The 20,273-nt window shown below is 44.2% G+C and overlaps 1 protein-coding gene across 4 annotated transcripts in view; it reads right to left on the bottom strand.

Moving 5' to 3' along the window:
- LOC118934450 (dedicator of cytokinesis protein 11-like) overlaps positions 1-20,273 on the bottom strand; it is a 163,052-nt gene that overhangs the window by 136,731 nt on the left and 6,048 nt on the right. The window contains exon 1 of one of the 4 annotated variants that reach the window (XM_057495484.1): positions 7,857-8,642. The exons of the other annotated variants lie outside the window; for them this stretch is intronic. Coding sequence (XP_057351467.1) covers positions 7,857-7,883 — 27 coding nt within the window. The 5' untranslated portion in view covers positions 7,884-8,642. Of the gene's footprint in view, positions 1-7,856; positions 8,643-20,273 lie in introns of those variants that run through there. 4 annotated transcript variants of the gene reach the window in all.

Genomic DNA, 20,273 nt, shown 5'->3' with positions numbered 1-20,273 from the left:
ATAAAGTAAACGTCACTTTGAATCCCATCCGTAGATAACCAGTTATTATTTGATGTTCCTCCATCTCTTTTCTATTTTTTTCTCCTTCCAAATTGGGATTTTGAGAAGTTACAGTGTTCCAAAGAACATAAGAGAAACCTTGGCATATAAAGAATTTGGGACTATTGTTCGAAAAGTCCTTTGGTTTCCAAGACTCATCCACCTTGGAAATATTTACTGAGCACTTGCTCTGGGCATGACAGACTACTCCAAGGAGAAAACAGGCAAATCCTTATACAAGTTCTCACACACATGGTGTTAAATATTCTAGGAGTTTCAATAGGCCATGTGAGGCCCCAGCCTAAGAAAGAGAAACTTTTAGCCTAACATGACTGGACCTATGCTAACTGAAAAAAAAAAAAAAAAAAAAAAATCACAACAATGATGTAATTATAGACTTAAAGAAACACAAACCTTTAGAAGTCAAGGTTTCTTTAAATGATAGTTTTCCTTTATAACCAAAATACAGGCGTCCTCTAAAAATACATACATTTAAATAATACGTAAGAATAAAAAAACTACATAAAATAATAAAAATAAATACATATGAGGTGGGACTACATAGGAAGGTCCTGGTCAGCTCACACGGCTCATAGACTCATTCTGAGGGAAATTCCCTGTGTTTTGAGCAATGACATTGAGGAGTAAGTGTGTGGCCTCCTCAGGTGTTTGACTGTTATTCAAAGGCCCCAGCACTTGTTTGCATGTGGAATTCCACTGTGTTTAAGGAGGAAGGTCAGTGTAATTACCTCACCGCCACTGCTTACAGATTGCCCAAGCAAGATAATTCTGGCAAAACAGGATTATTGCTTCCCTGATTTAAATACATACATAAGTAAAGGATGGGTTAACAGAAGGATTTCTTGCCGTTTAGGTCCACTTGTCCCACATTTTAAATCATATCCCATTTTCAAGCAGGAAAGCAAATAAACCTCTTCCTAGAATTCAAAGCAGAGCCCAGTGAAATGCTTAACAGCTTTCTCTCTCATCGCCCCATCCCTTGCTAAGCCACCGAGCCTCTTCTTTTCTTTCCTCTTTCCTCTGACCACTGGAGGATTTTGTGAGGAGCAATCAGGCCCAGCCCGGTAAGCCTCCCTGGAAGCTGGGAACACAACCGGCATCTACTGCAGAGATGGCAGCGTCTGGCCAGGTCCGAGGCTCGCCCCTGCTTTCTCAAAAACGCCACAGCCTGAGAGCAGCCACCTGCAGCTGTAAGCAAGGTAGGTAGGTGGTGGCTGTCAGGCAAACCGGCGGAGGCAGCCCCTTGCAGTGCCTCCGCACCTTCTCTCCCTCGGGGACCCGTGGTCAGAGCTCCTTTTGCGAGGTCCGGGGGTGGGGGTGCGGAATAAACGGACTGTCAGCTGAGCGGAGAAGCAAGAGACAAGAGCCCTCATCCGCTCAGAAAGCAAGAGCCACGCTCAGTATTAGGAGGAGGACTTGAACGGGTGGCTCAACGGGATACTGCTCCGGGACTCAGTGTGTAGCAGGAGAAAGACAGACTACTCCAAGGCTACAAAAAAGACTTTGAAAGCTTTTTTATATATACTTTCCTGAACACTGAGGCTGGAGGCCAGACCCGATGACCCTAGGTCCCTGTGCTCTTGCCAGCAGCTGCCGCCACGATGTGGTCGTGGTTGGTCGTGGCCTGAGAACCACGGCACGGCTGAGGGCAGAAAGGTTTCCGACAAGATGCCTGCCTCGGCGGCTAGGTTTTTCACTACTCAGAGGCCTTTTTCCTTTCTTTCCTGTTTGTGGACTGTTGAAGGCACCAAAATTTCACCAGGGAATCAGTAGGTGCTACTGCCCCACTTCTACAGGAAGTGGTAGAAAGTGACAGTCATTTTTACTGATGAGGGGAGAATACTTGAAAGTAAACATGGAAAACAAAGATTTATGGATTCTGAGTGGTGGAACTATGGGTGATATTATTCTTCTTTTTCCTTTTCTGTTTCCCCAGTTTTTTCTAGCACAGACAAGTACTGCTGATATCCAAAAGCACATATCAATTTTATTTGGGGTTTTATTCTGGTAAAATATACATAACAGAATTTACCGTTTAAGTGTGTACTTCAGTGGCATTAAGTACACTTAACATTGCTGTACGACCATCGCCGCCACCTGCTTCCATTGAACACTAACTCCCCCGTCCCACTTCCTCTCAGCCCCTGGGAACCTCTCATCTGCTTTCTGTCTCTATGAATTTGCCTAGTCTGGGTACCTCACACAAGTCGAAATATACAATACTTGACCTTTTCTGTTTGGCTTCTTTCGCTTAGCATGTTTTCAAGGTTCATCCACATTGTAGCATGTGTCAGAATTCCATTCCTTTTAGGAGCCGAATAATATTCCACTGTACATATACACCATGTTTTGCTTATCTGCTGATGGACATTTGGGCTGATTCCACCTTCTGAGTATTGTGAATTATGCTGATATGAACACTGGGGTGCAAGTATCTGTATGAATCCCTGATTTCAGTTCTTTTGGGTATGTACCTAGAAGTGGACTTGCTGGATCACATGGTAATTTTATATTTACATTCTCAAAGAACTTGCCAAGCTTTTCTTTTTCTGGCCAAGCAGCTACATCATTTTACATTCCCACCAGCAATCCACGCGGGTTCCACTATCTCCACATTTTCTCCAACACTTGTTACTTCCCATTTTTTAGGTAACAGTCATCTAATGGGTGTGAAGAGGTACCGCACTGGTTTCAATTTGCATTTACCTAAGGACGCTGAACGTCTTTTCACATGCTAGTGTTGGTTGGCCACTGGTATATCTTCTTTGGAGAAATAAGTTCTTTGCCCATTTTGAAATCAGGTTTTTGTTGTTGTTGTTGTTGTTGAGTTTTTCGTATTAATCTTTTATCAGTTATATGCTTTGCAAATATTTTCTCCCATTCCCTGGATTGCCTTTCATTCTCGACAGTGTCCTCTAGCACACAAAAGTTTTTAATCAAGTTTATTTTTTAGAGAAGGTACAGGTAAAGTTTTTAGGGAGCAGACACCCTAAAGCATAGATGGGAAGGGAATCTTTATACCCCTCTTTTCAGACTTCCCTTCTGCAAATAAAGGAACAAGAACTGAGGTCTTCTCAATGAGGTAACTCCTAACTCCTCCCCCAACTTGGCTCCCGCTCCCCACTGGGCACCACCTCATGCTGTAGGACATTTGTGTACTAATGGGAGTCCCAGAAAGCGAAGTCAGGCTGGGTGTGGCAGGTGAGCCCAGTGGGGCAGGCGGGATGGTGGGGACAGGGCAGAAAACGGGGCACATTTGTTACTACTGAATGGAAAGGAACATATAAGTCATTATTATGAAAACTGACACCCAAGGGCAGTTCCCATCCTCTCCAGAAGTGATTCCACTTGTAAATTGCAGGCATTGCCTTTCTTGTGTCTCGGCCCTTTTTTTCCCTCCCCTGGGCAAAATGCGGCTTCTAAACAACTATTTATCACATGGGAATTTATACTCCAAAAATACTTGGAAAATAATCAATTTCTGCAGGCAACAAGAAGAAGAAACACAGCTCCATTTTTCTCTGGGAATGGCTCTGGAACCTTGAAATGGCTGTACCTCGGTAGCTTATGTGAATATATTTAAGTCTGAATTTTGTGACTATTCTGAGGCTGAACTGTTGAATATTCTTACACTAAAGGTTAGAAACGCTGGGCAGGTCCTGCAGTCTTGTTATTTGCTGCTCTACAAAGGAAGCATTTGTTATCAAAGTTCTTCTCAATTATAGATCCCTGACCTACCCACGGCTGTTGTTTCCTAAGTAGACCAATATCTTTGACTTTTTCCCTTAACTAGGAAATCTCAAACCCCATGGCAGGGGAGAGCATGAACTGTGTACGGCACATGCATTCATTCAGCAAAGAATCAAATGAGAAGGGTTATCTGTAGGAAGGCCTTCGCCTAGCCATTCCAAAACAACTTGCTTAGAAGTTTCAGTGTTAAATAACCTTTATTCTTAGGAAATCCTTTTTCAAGGATTTAAATCTTAAGGGGAAAAAAACCTTTCCACTCTTTTAGCATATGCTCCTACATTCCACCTTCAAAGCCATTTCATCTTGGGGGTGGGGGTGGGGGGAGGGTAGTCAGGGAAAGGAAAAGTACAAGAGGAGAAAGAAAAGTAGCTCTCTCTACCACGATTCCAACATTTATTAAAAGCTTGCTAAGCACCAGGTGCTGGGCTAAATGCATTACATGTTATCGCATTTAACTCTCACAATAATCCTAGGTAGAAAATACTATCATTGCTCACATTTTATAAATGAGAAAACTAAGACTAACAGAGGTCAGGCAACCTGGACACGTGAGTGATACAGTCAGTGTGGTGGACAGAATCCTAAAATCCCCTGTAACATCCCTGCCCCCATTCCACTCGCCCTGTATAATCCCCTCCTCTTGAGTGGAAGCGGGAATCTGTGAATATTGTGGGATGTCACTCCTGTTATTACATGACTAATAAAATGACCCTGAGTTCATCAAAAGGGAGATGGTCCTGGGTGGGCCTGGCCTAACCTGGTGATCCCCAAAAGAACGACTGGGTCCTTCCTGGAGAGAGACAATCACTTGCTGGCTTTTTAGAAGCAGACTGCCATGTTATGAGAGGCCCACATGGCTAGGACCTGAGGGCCATCCTCTAGCAGCTGACAGCCATCCCCACTCCCAGCTGAGAACCAGCAAGAAAACAGGACCAGTCAGCCCTACAACCACAGGAAACTGAACTGTGCAAACTTGAAGGAGTTTGGAAAAGGCCTCTGGATGAGAACACAGTCTTGCCAACACCTGTGAAACCCCGAGGAGGGGCCAGCCCTGCCCATACTTCTTACCCAGAGAACGTGTAATATGAGAAATTATCTTGAGCTGCTAAGTTTGTGGTAATTTGCTGTGGAGCAATAGAAAACTAATACAGTCAGGATTCAAACCAGGGCTGCTTAACTGTAGCAGTTTCACAAATTTCTAACCATTTTTAACTCCTCAAAAGGAATAGAGACATAAATTTCTACTGAACAGGGATGGTTAGATCTTTACCTTTTCTAATGTGATTTTCAAGTTTTAGAGATGTTTTTATCACATTCTAGTATAGAAACAAATTGATTGATTCAATAAAAAAAAACTGCTCAATCACAGTGTGATAATAGGTAAGGTGTGAAATAAAAGTAGGATGGAAAACATAAGATTTTATTTACCAAAAACATCTTGTTGTAAAAAGCAGGCTTGGCTTTTTGCAAGAGCTCCAGGCCGTGCTATTTACAAATACTTTCCTTTTGCCTATTGCGTGATCTGCAAGATCTGTCAACACATTACCTCTTTTAAGAGGGCCCAACTGCAAATTCAGCGAACAGGGGAAGCCAGTGAATTCTCTGCTAGAGTGAATTAAATTAAAAGAGAACCTCAAAAAAATAAAACACTGTGGTGGCTTCTTGCAGGGCATCAGTCAACAACTCAACGTTTGAGGTTCTTCCCCACACAAACTACCCCCCGGGAGCAAATGAGATGAACAATAACAGGTAACACTTGAGGCCAAGTGTTCACCGTGGATTATTTTATTGAGGCCTCACACTTACCTTACGAAGGAGGAATTAGGATCATTGTCACTCCCATTTTACAGACAAAGAAATTGAGACTTAAAAAGGGTATTCTTTCCCAATTTTCCACAACCAGAAAGTGGCACTTCAACCTGAGTTCGCGTTCTCACTCACTTTGGCGTATCACCCACACTACTACTGCTGCTCTCCAACTAGATACTCCTTCCGTCCTTCACCGTACCTGGCAATAGGCCTTCACAGAGGAACGCTCAATGAATGTTTGCTGGTAATGATAAAGAATGAGGCCAGCGCCTGAGGGACTAGGTGAGGCATCCAGACCTTTCATCATCATCCTGAGAAGATGGGTGATGTGGAGAGGTCAGCTGAGATGGGGTAAGGAGGCGGGCTGGACGCTGCCCCATTTATGTGGGTGCCAGTCTTAAGTGAATAGGACGTAGAACTCCAAACATATGTTGACTAAACCATATACAGAAGACTTGATTCTGGCCTTAAGGTAATAACAAGAAAACTAGCCTAGTTCTCCAGAGTTTTCTTCCTTTTGGAAAAGATTCTGCTACACATCTGGAAGTGATTTTCTAACACTAGTTCCAATGAGTCATGTACAATATTAAGCAATGATTCCATAGGGTGAGCCCTGATCTGTTTTTTTATTAAGTGGCATCCACTGAGGTCAATGACAGGCAAAGGCTGACCCAGACTTGGAGAACCTCACCCTCCACAGCCCCATTTTATATCGTCAAGAACGTGGCTTTTAAGAGGCACAGGAATGCAATCCATCTCCCAACAGTAATGCAAGACTTGCTCTAGCACACTTAGTTTCCTTTCACTGGTCCTATGCAGAAGATGGCTCCAAAGGCTGCTTGAGGAGAGAAGCAACCCTAAGTTGCTGGCAGAAGAAACATCATGGGGGTCACAGGTAAACATGAGGCAGTCAGAAATGCGGGGGCTTAGGATGGGGTAGGCTCCCTAGACAAAATGAGACAACCTATGGTACACAGCGTACAGCTGGCACTCAGACCCATAATGCGGCCAGCAAGAATTTCCCCAAGGAGTATTCTAGAAAGGACTGCCAACCTACCCCTTTCCCTTTCTGCCACATCCTAATATAGTGACTCCAAATATCAACTTTTAACCCATATCATTTTGGTTTCCTAATGTGTAAATCCTCCAATATTGGTGTTTAGAAGTATAACTTAAGTCCATTTCCCGTGCCCTCTGACATCTGGATTTCTTTCAAGTTATAATGAAGGAATGAGTCATGTTCTTTCAGAAACTAAGGAGCCACGTACAAAGGCTATTTTGAACCTTTCAGGTGACAAGGGTACTTATCTTGTTCCCAGAAACAATTCACTAAACGGCTTCCTCAGGGCTGAAGGAGTTAATGCAACTTCCCAGAACGATTTTCTCTCCCGGGCACCAAAACAATCTGATTTTAAATGGCACAGGAGTTATAAAAACCTAAAAAAGCCTTAAATCCTACCTTAACAAAGGATATGAATTAGTGGGTGGTCATTTGCATCACAAAGGGACTGTCTGCTTTGCCAAAGGATTCCAATCAAGTTTATTCAAAAATCAGATTCCCCTAAAGTGTGCTAAATGATCTCATTTGCACAAGGCCCGAGAGTCGTGGGGCAAACACAGCTGTGACAAAGGCTGAATTTGATTAGCAGGTACCTCGTCGTGATATTGGTGGTTCACATCACCGTTTCATTGGCGAGGTGCATTGCCTCGAGGGTCACACAGTGAGGAGTCAACATTAAAATTTCTGACTCATAGTGCCTCCACTCTAACGACAGAACTGCTCTGCTTTTCCCTAGCACTTTTCATCCAAAGCCTTCAAAGGGATCAATCCCCGTTTACTACTACTCTTCATAATTTTATGCCACACAAGGTAGCGAGAGAGCTGGAAATGAAACCTTCCAAACTACATGGGCTGGGGAAACAAAAACTTAGAACCATTGGATCGACAGAAAAACTGAAGGTTCACATAAGCACAAAAGGACTACATTTAAGTTTATTTTTTACAAAAAGAAAATATTTCTTGCACCTTATTTTTCAAAAACAGGCTTTTTTTCAAGCAGTTTGAGGTTCAGAGCAAAACTGAGCAGAAGTACAGAGAGCTCAGTTCGCATGTATCCCCTGCTCCCACACATGCACAGCCTCCCCCAGCTGTCAACAGCCCCCACCAGAGTGGCACACTTGTTACGATGGATGAACCTACACTGACACATCATAATCACCCAAAGCCCCCAGTTTACCTTAGGTTCACTGTTGGTGTTGGACATTCTTTTGGGTTTGGAGAAATAGACGATGATCTGTATCTACCACTGGAGAATCACAGAGTAGTTTCACTGCCTTAAAAATCCTCTATGCTCCACCTATTCATTGCCTCCCTCCCCCTCCTACTTTCTAAGTTATGAAGAGGAAATACTCAAAACTCAGTTTAAATGCTGAAAGGGATAGAGGGGATACATTAAAGGAAAATGCAACAAATTCGTTTTTATATGGCACTTTTAAATCATGATCAGAGTGGGGTTTGGAAAGGAGTGAGAAATGTGGTAGGGAGAAGACAGAAGCAACAAAAAAGAAATGAATTCTAGGATGTGCATGCTGCTAGGAAAAAGACACACGGTTGAGAGGGGAAAACAGACCCTGCTCACCAAGATGCCCGCTGTAATCTAATTATCCAAAATGTCAGAGGCAAGAACTTCTGTTTCAAAGCTCCTCACTCATCGGTAACTCTCCTACCCGTGTTTTTGAAATCCACAAGAAGTCTAAGATTATTTTTAAGGAAAGAACAAAGATACAGCATGTTCAAAATCAGGAAAATTGCACCAAGAACCCCTTGCAATATCGATGCATGGCACCTATTAATTAGCTTTATTTGAAATGTAAGTTCCTCTTGTGATTAACAGTATTAATGTTGGCCAAGGATGACTACAGTCAGCAACCTGAGACACATTTCACATGCAAGAAAGATGACAGCAATTTTAGTTTACATTTCAGAAAATTCACGGTAGGCATCTCTGCCTGTCAAAAATTATAAAGGTAATATAAAACATATAGATGCATATGATATGCAAGCATGCATGTGGTATGTGTGTGTGCATACACACACATAAACCCTTCGAAACCTCACTTTATAGAGAATGCCTTGAGTTCAAAATTTGGGGGATACTTAAGCAGATAGGAATGAAAAGCCAATGGGAATTGAAGTCTCTAATTTCTGGACCACCCTAATGTTATTGACTCAACAGAAAGAAAATGTGGGATGTGCAAAGCAATAGGCAAGAAGCTGCGGCATTATAGGAGAAATTATCTTAATAACAATAGCATTGTGCAAACTACTACACAGGTACTACAATGCCACATAAACTTTTTATGTACATCCCATAAATACAGCAAGTCTGAAAGAATGGAACATGTCTTGAATTCTACTTTTTCTGACTATGAAAATAATACAGTCAATGTAAAACAAATGAATAATCATTTAAAAACAAAATATAAAGAATAAAATTTACTCATAATCCCAGACATACACACTGTTAATATTACCTATACACACAAACATCATAAATCCCCACACATACTCTGAGAATGGTTTCTTTGAATGTAACAATAATAGCTAACATTTATTCAGTGCTTCCTGTGTTCCAGGCTTTGTTCTAAGTGCTTCATTTTATTATTTTACTCATTCCTACAGCAACCTTGTGAGGTCAGTTTTATCATCTCTGCTTAACAGATGAGGAAACTGAGGCACAGAGTGATTAACTAAACTCATTTGTATCACACACACATTACTTTGTAAAAAATACGACCACATACTTTGCATGCTGTTACATAAACCTAAATTCTTCCCCATGTCAATAATAAATGCTGATGTCATTTTAATGACTGCATAGTTTTCTGCTGTCTAGATAAACACTTGCCCAATCCCTCACTCTTGAACATTTGTTTCAATTTGGGGGTTACTTGTTTTGCTATTATAAACAACTCTGCACGGCCCTGTGAGGTCAATATTCCCGTCTCCATTTTACAAATGAACACAAGGAAGTTCACAAAGTTAAACAGCCTGCCCAAGGCAACACAGTTGTCAGCCGAATAGCCGGAACATTCTAGCACTCTGACTACTACTGTGCATTAGCTCTTTCCACTCTCCTGCCAGCTCCTTAAAGCACTGACACTCTAATGACCCAGAGAGGTTGTCAGCAACTACAGTTAAGAGGCAGAATGAAATCAATCCTCTCTAAAACTAAAGAAATAGCGGTATAGGCTGAAAAATGTTCTCCCTTCACCCCCCAGAATATGCCTCCATCCTCATCTCTGGAATTGCAAATGTTACCTTATGGTGAAAGGGTCTTTCCATGTGTGATTGAGTCAAGGGTCCTGGGATGTGGAGATCACCCTGGATTATCCAGGTGGCCCCTAAATGCCACCACAAATGACCTTAGAAGAAAGAGGCAAAAGGAGATTTGACAAAGCTGGAAAGAGGAGAATGCCATGTGATCACAGAGGCAGAGACGGGGGGGGGGGGCGATGTAGCCACAACCTAAGGAATGCTGGCAGCGACCAGAGCTGAGAGAGGTAAGGAAGGGATCTTTCCCTTACACTCTCCAGCGGGAGTGCAGCCCAGTGGTATTTATTTTGGACTTCTGGCCTCCAGAATTCTATGAAAATAAATCTGTTGCTTTAAGCCCCCCAGTCTGTGGTAATTTGTTACAGCAGCCACAGGAAACCAGTACAACCAGGAGGAGGCGGTTAGCCTGCAGAAGGAGCAATTTGAGGCAAATCGGGCAGGATGGCCATTAGACCTAGGCCCTGCAGGAGAGACAGGATTCCCTTTAGGAGGGAAGGGCTGGGGGTGGGGTGGGGGTGTACTGCAGGAAGGAAGAGTCAGCCTCAGCAAAGGCGTGGACGGGAGAAAACATCGCGTGCATCTGGGAAACAGCAATGATCTGGCGTGGTGAGAACACAGGCCACAGGAAGAGATGTGGTGGGAGAAGAGATTCGAAGGGGGTACAGGCGCCTTACTGGTGGACAGGAAGGAAGGCGCGTGAAGGCCCGCTTGGAAATCTGGTGCAAATTTACAGTAACGTGGGGCCAATGCAGGTAGAGCTGGTACTTTTTACGGGTTTGAGGATTTTATAATTTTCCCTCATCCTCTCCTGAGAGGCAATAGAGTGGTGGTCAACTTCTAGCTATTTCAAGATCGGAAGTTTTTTGCTCACTGTCAAGATGGTCCACCCTGACTTGTTAAACCCCTAGGGACACACAGACAAAATGCTGCCTAAATGATTTCTCCAGGGAGGCAGCAAGAAATGTGACGGTGGGGTAGACCGGCTCAGCTCCACCTGGTGTCAACCAGGAGGGTGCTCCTGCTCCCTAGCAAAGTGACTCTTGAGATGTACCTGGGCGCTTAAAACGGGTGTGGTTTCTGCCAAGTATTACCCCAGCAAAGCAAAGTCCTGCATTAAACTGAGCTACAGGAACTTTGTCTCTCATGCGGAAGGCTTCACTTCTGAAAGGTCTACTAAGCCAAAGGCCTCTCTTTCCCAACTCACCCCAGCAGGAAAAACAAAGTGACGTAAACTGGGCTCTGTAGCTGTAATGCTATCATTTCTTAAACTCTTCATTCCGATTTCATAATTCTCCAGATAGAACCTCCACTTCTTTTAGTTGGAACCCAATCCAAACCCAGGACATTTTAGGGGACAACCTTGCCAGATACGTAGCTCCATGACATTCCCTTGGCATCCAGGCCATTGGACTTCCAGAAAAGGCACCCAGCCATCACTAGCTCAGGCCTTTGGAATTTTCCATCCTTGGCTAAAGAAAAGGTTAAAAAAAACAAACCATGGCTCTGTCCCATGGACAACACTTTCTGACCAAACACTGAGGAGAGAGGGAAGGAAGAGGTGAGGGAAAAGATGAGAAGGGAAGAATGGGAGTGTGCCCACAGTAGAATGCAGTGCCCCAGCTCACGGAGGAAGGGAGAAAAGGGCTGGCTATGGGAGAGTAATGGTGGGAGGGCTGGACCAGGGAGCCACATGTACAGAAGACTTTCCTGGAAGGTGGCCGCACACAGAGAGATGAACACCACGAGCAGCAGCTGAAGAACATCAGAATGAGAGGACAACAGTTAGTGGGTAGTAGAAAGGGGAAGAAAGCAACTCTGTAGGGAGAGGACATCACTAAGAGGAAGCCAGCCCCAGTGGGGGCCACACTCTGAGAGTCTCAAGGGCCCAGAGGGGCAGCCTCCAATAGCTACCATTCCTGTCCAGCCGGTTTTGCTGCCTGAGGAAAGATGAGTTTGGGAACAGGTGAGATGCTGCGAAGACGATGGAGTAGGGCAGGCCGAGCTGGCACCTGAGTCCCCCCACCCTTAGCTCTCAAAAGAAATACGGCCTCTACAGCTTTCCAGTGGCCACAAGTCTCTGACCTCCATCTAAGTTGGAGAACTGGGCTCCAGTCAGCATCTGCAGTGGAGAACTGCACACAAGTATTCTCTACATTCCTTAATTAATTGCTTTGGGGTCTTGATTTATGCAAGCTGACAATGTGTACTGCCCTCCATCCCCTGAATCAATGTCTACTCCCATTTATTATTTGTCCCAGACAGAACTGTTCCATTTATCTAGTACAATTTCTAAAGGGTTTGATTTCTTCCTGTCTGAATCTAAAAATATACTGCTACCCTCATTAAATATCGTTAATATTTTAATCTCTGATCTCTTGGTCTATTATAATGGAACACACACAAAGAAAAACCCTTCCTTTCATCTTAACTCTTGTTTAATCCTTTAGTTTCCTCAGACTAAGTCCTTGTCTTGCTTCCCCACCCCCACCACCTTGTCCTAAATAGATTTACTCCATTAAAAAGAAATCAGTAGAAATAGATTTTCTGCTTCTCTTTAATTCAAGCACCAGTTCTAAAAGCATTTCCTTTGGGATTTTAGCATGAACTGAAGGAAAATAACTATCTTTTCCCTCAGCAAAGGCAGCTATCTCCCACAGCTCAGCACAGCTCGCTCTCTCTCTTTCTCTCTCTCCCTGTCCAACAACACCCTTGGTTTCTAGTTCCTTCTGGTATATACCACAGCCCCAGATGTTCCCGAGCTCTAAGACGTCAATCCTGTCACGCACCTCAGCGCCTGAATGCTTACTACCCAAAAGCTATGAAGGTCAGATGAGGGCCAGTAAAAAAGAAAGCAACAGATCAGTAAAATAATATGAAATATAATATAATAGGCCAGGTTGAAGGGAAAAGAGTCTATAATTTGGAGAAAATGAACACAAGTTTCTAGAGATTTAAATAGGACTACAGTTAATACCCTTTCGCATTTTATGGATTAGAGATGAATAGTATATATTTTTTATTTATAGAAAAAAAAATTAAGATAATTCCATTGAAAACACATCAGAATTTTTAAAAATTGAGACGGCTTATAAAGAGAATTGAACTGTTTTCATATTGAGACAGGGAAAAGGGAAAATGGAACTGGACAAAGTGAAGATAGTTAATGTGTATTTTGTTTCTACAGATTTTTACACACTATCTGGGAGACTCCCAACCTTTCACATAATAATTTTCAGTGCATTACAGCCAGGTCAGCTATCCAAGGGCCTGAAAAAAGACAGGCCAGGCCTCAGAGAAGTACTGCTATGGCCAATTAGCATTGATTTAAAAATGGAACGTAAGCCACGTCCAGGATAGAGTGCTTCTTCAGGGCAGTCAAGCTCTCTGCCATCAGCTCATCATGGACATTATATAGATTGGCCAATGCAAATGGGATCGGCCAGGAAGCTTTTGTGATAAGTATCTCTCTGAGGACAGTCACTGGATTTGGTGAAGAGAGGAAGTTTTCATTTCTCTCATTTGAAACCCTCATGAAACCAGAAGGAATCAGAGAGATTTTCCAGGCCAGAATTCTCTCAATTGAAACAAACCATCGTGAAACCAGAAGGGATCAGAGAGATTTTCCAGGCCTTCCCTCTGCTTCTCTAATCATATGTTTTAGAAATCCATCTCTGGGAAAGTGTCCTGCAATTACCTTGGAAATGCAAGAAGGCCATGCCCGGCCTAACTTGACCTTCAGGATGGGCAAAGTGTCTCCCGCACAGGACGCATGAGCAGTGTCTTGGGGCCTGCCTGCCAAAGTGGTATTCTCTGTGACGTGAAACCATCCCTTGCTCTTTTAAACACACACACTTGCCTCACAACCCTTACCTCTTTACTGTTTTCATCAGCTGAGGGTGGAAAATTCCATAGGCCCAAGCTGGCTAAGTGCCTACTAAGCGTCTGGCCAGCTCGTATCCTGAAACACCTCAAGTCTGAAAGCAGTGCCCACTTACAAGAACTCCAGACTGAGGGAGTTCTGTGGGGGGAAAAAAATGTTCTAATTATGAAGAATTTAAGAAAACATCCAAATTGAAATTGCAGACTGCGAGCCTGTATTGCTTTCTTTCAGCCAAAATTCTCAAAAGGGATTGTGCTTCCTGATTCTAATTCTGTGAAGACTTCCGCACCTGGCTAACAGTTTGCCAGTCTATCAGATCCCTGTTCCTCCGCCACCCTAACATCGGTATCCGGGCTTAGAACTCAGCTGAGTCCAGAATTCCACGTTTCCCCCAGCAACGCCCATGCGGCAGGCAGAACAGTGTTTACCAAAGATGTCCACATCTTGATCCCTGGAACCTGTGATATGTTCCCTTACATGGCAAAGGGGGCTCTGCAGCGGTGACTCAGTTAAGGACTCTGAGATGCACAGATGATCCTGGATTATCCAGGCAGGACCAGTGTGGTCATAAGGGTGCTTGGTTCTCAGGGAAGGAGGGAGGTGGAAGAGTTGGAATCAGATGTGACGACACGAGCAGTGTCAGGGTGACATGACGGGGAAAAGGCCTGACCAGCCACTGTGGACCTGAAGATGGAGGAACGGGCCATGAGCCAAGGAATGCAGGCGGCCTCTAGAAGCTAGAAAAGGTGAGGTAATGGACTCTCCCCTAGAGCCTCTGTAGAACCTCCAGAACTGTGAGATGACAAATCTGTGTTGTTTTGAGACACTAAGTTTGTGGCAATTTGTTAACAGCAGCCATAGAAAACTAATGGGCCATGCATCTAGACCAACCCTTGGCAGGGCCACCGGCTGGACCTCCTCAGCCCAGCACTCTGACTCCTCTGAGTTCTCTAAGCAGATTCACCCCTTCAGTCCGCACTCCCACTGTGCTGAGCTCAAGCTGTTTTACGATCAACGTGTGGGTAGAGCAGCCCTCCCCAGGACCAGCAGCAAGACCAGAACTTTCTAGAGGAACTGGGCAACTGGCTGGAAAACCAAAGCAGGGGGTTAGATACAGGGGAGGGGGTCAAGACAAGGACACCACGACTGGGACAGTGACATAAGGGAATAAGGAGGAAGATAAAAACCGGAAGGATAAAATTTCCGGTCACTATCCGGAAATGGATGGTAAAGATAGGGCAGAAGAGCAGTCTATAGGACTTGAGGCCCAGAACCCGAGCTCTGAATCAAGAGTCTTCTGCTGTCCCCTGCTTAGGCCCAGGCTGGTCTCTTGAGCCTGGAATCATCATGCTTTGGACACTGCAGTGGCTTCAGCTGCATGCAGAGACAGGAGAGAAGGAAGCAGGGAGACAGCCAGGCTTCAGTTACAGAACTGAATCGAGAAGCCTTATGGGATTCTCTTCTGGCTCTCTTGGTGAGAAACTCTGCCAGACCGTTTCACTTGGAAGGGGCAGGCAGAGGCAAAGTTCCTCTGCAAGCAGTCATGACAGTCACTGGTCAGGGAGGAGCAACTGTCCCCTTGGGTCAGGTTAGCAGTGCTCCACAAGCAACAGAGCATGACTAAATGCTGCTGGGCAGAGGGGGGAGCTATTCCTATGAGCTTGCAAATAATGATTGAATTCAACCTTTCCAACAGTTGATTCAGAGCCTTCTGGACTTCAGTTACTTCTTGGTGGTAAGTTAGGCACCTTGAGAAGGTGGCATTCCCTCCTTCAAGTCTCTAGGAAACCATTTAATGTGCTGAAGCATTAGGAACTTGTTGACCTATGAAAATAAACTGGTTATGCCAACAGCACTCTACCGCTCACTGTGAACACTGAAACCAGGTCCTGCAAGGCATACAGCTGGCAGTTTCTCAAGCGGGAAAACTAAGCTAATATAAACGGCATGGAGAGACATATATACGTTGTTATTTTTGGACAGCACTAACCCACTCGAAAAAAATCATAAAAACGGTTCCATGAAAGTGATGCCAGGTACCTCTGCAGAGCCAGTGTTCTGGAGATTTTTTTTTTCCAATGGAGTTATTCAAACAGCAGGGAAACCAAGAGCGGCCAATTGCAAACAGTTCTCAAGAATCCTCAGGCTTACTTTGGCAAAGAAAAAAATCTATATTGACCTTGCCCACATTGCTCAGTAACAACCCCACCCCTCTTGTTTTTTCTTTGGTCCTCACCTCCCGCTGAAGAGACCTAAGCTTCTGCAGAAATAAACACTGCTTCCCAATAGAAAGAGATCATCACCAAAGCCACATAAAAAGAACTTCCGCCACCTGATTTGCTGCAGAATCTGGCCCAGGAGCTAGGGGTTCTTCACCTGATTCCTCCAAAAGGACTCGAGGCACCTGGAGTTCATTTCCCGTTCTGTCATTTCGTAAATATGGATGACTACAGCCTGCCTCACTTGAAACCATGCCTCTTTTCCCCACGTGCAGAAGGGGGTGGAGGGAGGGGGAGACACCAGTGCAGTGTTTAACAGTGATCTGCAAGAATATGCGAGGTCAGACACCTAACAGCATTTTTAACTCTTCATAAGAGTGGGGCCATCAAAATACAGGGTCTTGTCATCATCTTAAGAACATTGTATACAAATGTATTCCCTAGCCTCCTGACACACTTCACTGCAACACTTCAAATAAAGATGTTCTGTCTCAGAGGCTTGGAAGAACACTTGACTTCTTAGTTACATCTCCCCCAGTGAAATATTTCAGTCAGTAGGGAAGGCAACATGATGGGATGCTGAAGTAACAGAGCACCTTCAAACCTTTCTCAGCAGCTTGAAACATACGCAGCCCAACACAAGCTGTCTCAAGAAAAGCAAAAATACAACTTCTTGTGAGTGATAAACTCAATGGACAATAAAAACAAGGTGAAGAATTGCAGGAAATCATTAATAGCAAATTTGGGCGTGACTGTGTGAGGTCATACATAAGACAATAAAGCACATGTCCCTGGAACAGCTGGCTTATTTTCCACAATATCAACTCTGCTGGAAACCTGTACACATGATTCCTAACAGAACTTATTCTGCTACCACAAAACCAGAATAGCCAAATATAAAAGTACATTAATTTCTTAGGAGACCTTTAAGCTTTAAAATTTTTTCCACTCAAATACACGTTTCCAAAATAGATCTTTAAAAAGGTATCTGAACTTCAATATTCGCTTGATTCCTTTAAAAAATGCTGTAATAAACACAGAGAAGACAAGTAGTGAATCTACAACATCTTACTACACTGATGGACAGTGACTATAATGGGGTTTGTGGGGGGCACTTGGTGAAGGGGGGACCCTACTAAACATAATGTTCTTCATGTCATTGTAGAGTAATGATAACAAAAAAAAAAAAAAGGCAGAAGTGGGAAAGAAAAAAAAAATGCTGCGATAACCCCTATGTTTATCGCAGCACTATTTACAATAGCCAAGAAATGGAAGCAACCTAAATGTCCATCAGTAGATGAATGGATAAAGAAGAGGTGGTACATACACACAATGGAATATTATTCAGCCATAAGAAGAAAACAAATCCTACCATTTGCAACAACATGGATGGAGCTAGAGGGTATTATGCTCAGTGAAATAAGCCAGGCAGAGAAAGACAAGTATCAAATGATTTCACTCATCTGTGGAGTATAAGAATAAAGGAAAACCGAAGGAACAAAACAGCAGCAGAATCATAGAACCCAAGAATGGACTAACAGTTACCAAAGGGAAAGGGACTGAGGAGGATGGGTGGGAAGGGAGGGATAAGAGAGGGGTGGGAAGCAAGGGGGTATTACGATTAGCATGTATAATTAGCATGTAGGGGGAGGCATGGGGAGGGCTGTGCAACACAGGGAAGACAAGTAGTGATTCTACGCTGATGGATAGTGACTGTAATGGGGTGTGGGGGGGGGTACTTGGTGAAGGGGGGAGCCTAGTAAACATAATGTTCTTCATGTAATTGTAGATTAATGATAACAAAATTTTTAAAAATGCTGCACTATCGACTTGATTCTCGAAAGTGAGGATTAATGAGTGTAAGGGATGTCAGTAAAGTTTTGACAGGGATAGCAAAGAGCGTTGAAGTTCTACATTTCCATACAGAGCCCAATTCTCCTCTATCCATCCCTTTGCATAAACCCACCCTGAACAGCCTGTCACAAAGGTGAGTGCTTCTGCCAAGGGCCCTGCATGCACATTCCCCAGACTGGAGGCCCTTCCCTTGTCCACCGTAAGATGCCTGGGAATAGTAATGAGAGCCACCAGTCATGAGTGCTTTCCATGTGTCAAGCCCTGCTCTAAGGGCTTCCCGTGCAAAACTCGTTTAAGCCTTTCAACAAGCCCTTGACTTGAGAGGATGATCAAGACACAGGAAGGTTAAATAACGGGCACAAGGTCACTGAGCTAGTAAGTAGCTGAGTCGAACTTTGAACCTGTGCTACGTCCTACCAGGGCCCACTTGTAACCACTCCGCTCTGACAAGCATGAGCTTCTAGGCAGTGGAGCTAACTGAGCCTGGCTCGTTGCCCCAGTTACTGATCTGGGAGCCTTCAGGGTAGGGCCCCGCAAGAATCATGGCATCTGGCTCTAGGCTGACACAGGCACAAGCCCCTCTGCACTCCTGTCAAAAGCTCAAGGGCACCAAGAGATCTAAATCCCAAAGAGGTATGTGTCATAAAGTCACCATTAGGTTTTACAGAAAAGGCGAAATGGTTCTAGCTCCTTCTCCCTCGTGTGGTTTCTGGCCTCCCCTTCCATGTTAATAAGAGCTAATCATTTTCAACATGCCTTACTGGCCATCCTGTATCTCAGCAGAAAGCAAAACCAGGTAGGTTCCTGACTCCTCTGAACTGAATTCCAACAGATAGGCAAGGGGGCTTCCTGAGGTTGGGGCACTGGGGATTTTGGAAGGTGGCAAGCACTTCTTATAGTCCATAGAGGTCTCAGAAAAGAATGGCAAGGAGAGCTACACGTGGCTGCTATATACAAATTTCTCAGTGTTAAGTTACTAATCATTTACTTTCTCCATTCCCATAAAAAATAAAAAAAATTAAAAAGAAGCCTCTGTGGTCAAATGTGGGAAATGCCATAGAGATTAACACTGCTCATCAGCGAAGACCTATTTAACATTGTTGAAGCCAAAAAGAACCAAACTCCGGAAAAACATTAAGGATCATGAAAAAGAGCGTGGGGTGTGGGGGTGGGGTGTGAGTGCAGATGATGAACTAACTGAACTTGCAAGGCAGAACCACCAGTCTCCTGCCCTGTGCTTCTATCTTGTCTATTTCCGTTATTTGCATACATCTAATCTCCCTTCCTGCCAGTGAGTTACTTACAGGCAGGAAACATCCTATTCGCCTGCCTCAGTCACCTGGGGAAGGAGGCCTATGGGCCTCGCAGCCCCAACTGCTTGAACCCTGGCAGGTCGAGCTGCCCGGGGGGTGACCTAACTTCCCAGAGCCACTCTAACTGGAAGTCTGGGGCTGGCCTCCAAGCCCATTCCTCCCAGCCCTGCCTCCCACTTCCCAAATCACCCCCAAAGGTGCAAACCTCTTTAATCAGCTAATCTCGCCTACAATCTCATCTCATCTGGGTCAGCTCAGTCCCTGGCTCTTCCTCCCTTTCCTGATTCCATTTGGAACACTTTCTTCTCCCCCAAGAACCCTAATCTTTTGCCGAAACAACAACACTACACTACATGCTTAGCCTCTCCCTAGAATGTTCTCTGCAAGCACCCTGCTTCACTGAAACCTAGCTCTGCCCCGCCAACCCTCTCGAGAGTTGGGGTTGCTCATTTTCTTTTCCCTTTCTCTATCACCAAACAAACTTCCCCTGCTGTTCACCCAAACTGAGAAGCCTCAGTCGTCTTGACTCCATCTCCAATCTCTCTCCCTTCCACTTCTTCCTCCCCCATACTCTCCCTTCAAAAATCACCAAATCCTGTCGATATTATCAGTGAAACAAACATCTCCTACGTCTTCACCCTTATCTCCATTCTCACTGCCTTAGTTAAAGCCTTCGTTATCTCTGTCCAGAACTGTGTAACTATATTTTAACTAGTTACCCAGCCTCCCAACACCTTATCCATCCAATATATTGTTGCCAGCGTATTACCTGCTGGGTACCAACAGCATTCCAGGCACTGTGGGAGGCACTGGGAATAGAGATGAATACACAGTCCCTGACTTCTTGACCCATGTCCAGAATGGGTAAGAAACCCCATCTCCTCCACTGGGTTTTGTGATAGACCCTTCTAGAACACTTTTTCCCCCCCACCAGATCTCTTTCTTTAAGCTTTACGAATCACTTTATACATCAGACACTTTCCACATATTACCTTCTTTAATCCTCACAAGAACTCCGCTAAGTAGGTAGAGCTGTTCATCCCCATTTCACA

Source organism: Manis pentadactyla, chromosome X (assembly GCF_030020395.1).
Source record: "Manis pentadactyla isolate mManPen7 chromosome X, mManPen7.hap1, whole genome shotgun sequence".
NCBI classification, from domain to species: domain Eukaryota; kingdom Metazoa; phylum Chordata; class Mammalia; order Pholidota; family Manidae; genus Manis; species Manis pentadactyla.
Note: the sequence above shows the minus strand (reverse complement) of the source record. Positions and strands in the feature narration are given on the sequence as shown.